General features: G+C 40.0%; 1 protein-coding gene across 1 annotated transcript; it reads left to right on the plus strand.

The window, feature by feature from the left end:
- Nucleotides 1-250: 250 nt before the first annotated feature.
- On the plus strand, nucleotides 251-2,948 carry LOC149190562 (glutamate decarboxylase-like). Its single transcript, XM_089410550.1, has 5 exons — nucleotides 251-358; nucleotides 792-1,006; nucleotides 2,158-2,411; nucleotides 2,514-2,566; nucleotides 2,652-2,948. The coding sequence occupies exons 1-5, from the start codon at nucleotides 257-259 to the stop codon at nucleotides 2,946-2,948; spliced, it is 921 nt and encodes a 306-aa protein (XP_089266676.1). The 5' UTR covers nucleotides 251-256.
- The last annotated feature ends 504 nt before the right edge of the window (nucleotides 2,949-3,452 follow it).

The raw sequence follows: 3,452 nt of genomic DNA on the forward strand, positions 1-3,452 counted from the left end.
AATTTTATTTATTTTTCTTTGTTTTCTCAATTCTTTATCTGAAAGTGTTCAGTGCTTTCATGTGTCTGGATTTGGAAAAAGAATCGATGCGTGAACATAATAGCCAATCTGTTTAACGCCCCACTTGGCGATGGAGAGGAAGCTGTTGGTGTGGGCACGGTTGGATCTTCAGAGGCAATCATGTTGGTGTGGGCACGGTTGGATCTTCAGAGGCGATCATGTTGGTGTGGGCACGGTTGGATCTTCAGAGGCGATCATGTTGGCAGGCCTTGCATTCAAACGCAAATGGCAGAACAAGTGCAAGGCAGAGGGGAAGCCGTATGACAAGCCAAACATTGTGACAGGTGCAAATGTCCAGGTAAGATTAACGCAATTCGATTAGCCCAAGCCCATCTAAATTCTGATCTTATGTCAACATGGATTCTGTATATCAATTTGAAGCCCGAATTCATGGATGTTGTATATTAGTTAGATTAAATCAAATCCATCTAGATTCTGGTTTGATATGCATCTTAACCTTAAAACGATCTTGATGGAGTCGAGGTTACATATCTGGAATTCATAATCTATGCAAATAGAATCAGGGCTCTCTGTATTTCGCCAAATTCTGAAGAATTTAGATGGGTTTGACCTAGAAATATTCATTGCACCTAGTATTGTAGGGTGTATTGGTGATGGATAGATCTCCCCTGTATTACACCTCGTTTCTGTTTGCAGATGTAGGGAAAATTGGGAATTTTCGCTTAGCTTTGACAATTTTATTTACATAGGACTGTGCGCAACTATTGCAGGTGTGCTGGGAGAAATTTGCTCGTTATTTTGAAGTAGAGCTGAAGGAAGTTAAACTGAAGAAGGATTACTATATCATGGATCCTATTAAGGCAGTTGAAATGGTGGACGAGAACACTATTTGTGTGGCAGCCATCTTGGGTTCCACTTACAATGGAGAGTTCGAAGATGTCAAGCTGGTGAACGATCTCCTTATCCAGAAAAACAAGGAAACAGGGTGCGTCTTCAAATCTCTTCAGATTTTTCAATATCCTTATAATCTCTGATGGGTTTGATAAAGAATTTTATCTAGACAAACTTAAAGAGTATAGAACCATCTAAACCCTGGTAATCTAGGGTACTCACTCTCTGCCTGGGGTTGACGATTTCCATGCGCCAATTTGGGTTTTTCATTGCAGCACCATCGTCTGCATTCAATCCTGTATATCAATTTGAAGCCCAAATTCATGGATGTTGTATATTAGTTAGATTAAATCAAATCCATCTAGATTCTGGTTTGATATGCATCTTAACCTTAAAACGAGCTTGATGAAGTCGAGGTTACATATCTGGAGTTCATAATATATGCAAATAGAATCAGGGCTCTCTGTATTTCGCCAAATTCTGAAGAATTTAGATGGGTTTGACCTAGAAATATTCATTGCACCTAGTATTGTAGGGTGTATTGGTGATGGATAGATCGCCCCTATATTACACCCCGTTTCTGTTTGCAGATGTAGGGAAAATTGGGAATTTTTGCTTAGCTTTGACAATTTTATTTACATAGGACTGTGCGCAACTATTGCAGGTGTGCTGGGAGAAATTTGCTCGTTATTTTGAAGTAGAGGACTGTGCGCAACTATTGCAGGTGTGCTGGGATAAATTTGCTCGTTATTTTGAAGTAGAGCTGAAGGAAGTTAAACTGAAGAAGGATTACTATATCATGGATCCTGTTAAGGCAGTTGAAATGATGGACGAGAACACTATTTGTGTGGTAGCCATCTTGGGTTCCACTTACAATGGAGAGTTCGAAGATGTCAAGCTGGTGAACGATCTCCTTATCCAGAAAAACAAGGAAACAGGGTGCGTCTTCAAATCTCCTCAGATTTTTCAATATCCTTATAATCTCTGATGGGTTTGATAAAGAATTTTATCTAGACAAACTTAAAGAGTATGGAACCATCTAAACCCTGGTAATCTAGGGTACTCACTCTTTGCCTGGGGTTGACGATTTCCATGCGCCAATTTGGGTTTTTCATTGCAGCACCATCGTCTGCATTCAGTCCTGTTTGACATAGACTTCATTGATTTAAACAGTGAATTCATTATTGCGTTTTGTGGGCTTAAATAAATTCTGATTGTTTCCATTGATTGCGTGTGGGGTTGCAGGTGGGACACGACCATACATGTGGACGCGGCGAGCGGCGGATTTATTGCACCGTTTCTGTACCCTGAGTTGGAATGGGATTTCCGGCTTCCATTGGTGAAGAGCATAAACGTCAGCGGGCACAAGTATGGTCTCGTCTATGCCGGAATCGGATGGGTTATCTGGAGAGCAAAGCAAGATCTCCCTGAGGAGCTCATCTTTCACATCAACTATTTGGGCGCCGATCAGCCCACCTTCACCCTCAATTTCTCCAAAGGTATAATTAGTTTTTATTACCAGGAAGACCTTGATTGATATTCCAGCTTTTATTTGGGAAAAGCATCTTTGAATCAAAGCCCTTGACCATGAAACCCTGCAGGTGCCAGCCAAATAATTGCGCAATATTACCAGCTCATACGTCTAGGGTTCGAGGTGTGTTGAGACGTCTCAAACTTTTATTTCAGCTGTAATCCCTTTCAATGTACAGTGCGTGACGGGTTTTGAATTGATTGAACAGGGCTACCAGAATATCATGGGCAACTGCGCGGCAAACGCCAAGGCTCTGTCAGATGGTTTGGTGAAGACCGGGCGGTTCAACATTCTGTCGAAGGAGATCAAGGTCCCTCTGGTGGTGTTTTCGCTAAAGGACAGTAGCAGGCACGATGAGTATGAGATTTCTGACCACCTGAGAAGGTTTGGTTGGATCGTGCCCGCGTACACCATGGCTCCGGACCTCTTTAAGTATTTGGTGGCTCCCGCTCATGCTCCAATTCTCGCTGAGAATTTCCACAATAATAATGGAAGCTTTTTATGATTGATTCCGATACAGAGAATAATTGAGGTAGCCTAGAAACCCTTTATAAATGTTTGTTAACTCCCGTTTATGGTTCAATTCCTTTTCTCAGGAAAATTCACTTCACATTCTCATTTCCCGACAATTTTCGGGGTTGTCTATTGAACGCTCCTATGAAAATCATAATAAACTCCTATGAAAATGAAAATCATAATAAACTCCTATGAAAATCATAATAAAAGCGATTGTGACATGCAATTAGTGTTTTATTTTTACAGCGGAGAGAGCATTGAATAGGCAATAAGTATTCTGAGATGTCTTTATTCGTACGTGTTTACTTGTATGTGCAGTTGTCAGAGGCATTCATCGAATTTTTCCAGTTAAGTACAAAATCTATAACCCTCTTTGCTGATAAATCATAATTAGCGTTAAAATTAGGGTATCATCAATTTAGATTAAAATTTATATAATTTTTAATTTAAAATGAAATTATAACATGATTGATTTTAGTTATATTTTAATTTT

Source organism: Pinus tabuliformis, chromosome 3_1 (genome assembly GCF_031772625.1).
Source record: "Pinus tabuliformis cultivar Carrire ecotype Pingquan chromosome 3_1, CPIR1, whole genome shotgun sequence".
Taxonomy (NCBI): Eukaryota; Viridiplantae; Streptophyta; class Pinopsida; order Pinales; family Pinaceae; genus Pinus; species Pinus tabuliformis.

What these genes read in the sequence shown, in the direction of transcription:
- LOC149190562 (XM_089410550.1), top strand. Translation starts at nt 257, where the DNA reads ATGTTGGCAGGCCTTGCATTCAAACGCAAATGGCAGAACAAGTGCAAG. An exon ending in TGACAGGTGCAAATGTCCAG is followed by an intron (nt 359 to 791) that starts GTAAGATTAACG and finishes CAACTATTGCAG; the next exon opens with GTGTGCTGGGAGAAATTTGC. An exon ending in CACCCTCAATTTCTCCAAAG is followed by an intron (nt 2,412 to 2,513) that starts GTATAATTAGTT and finishes GAAACCCTGCAG; the next exon opens with GTGCCAGCCAAATAATTGCG.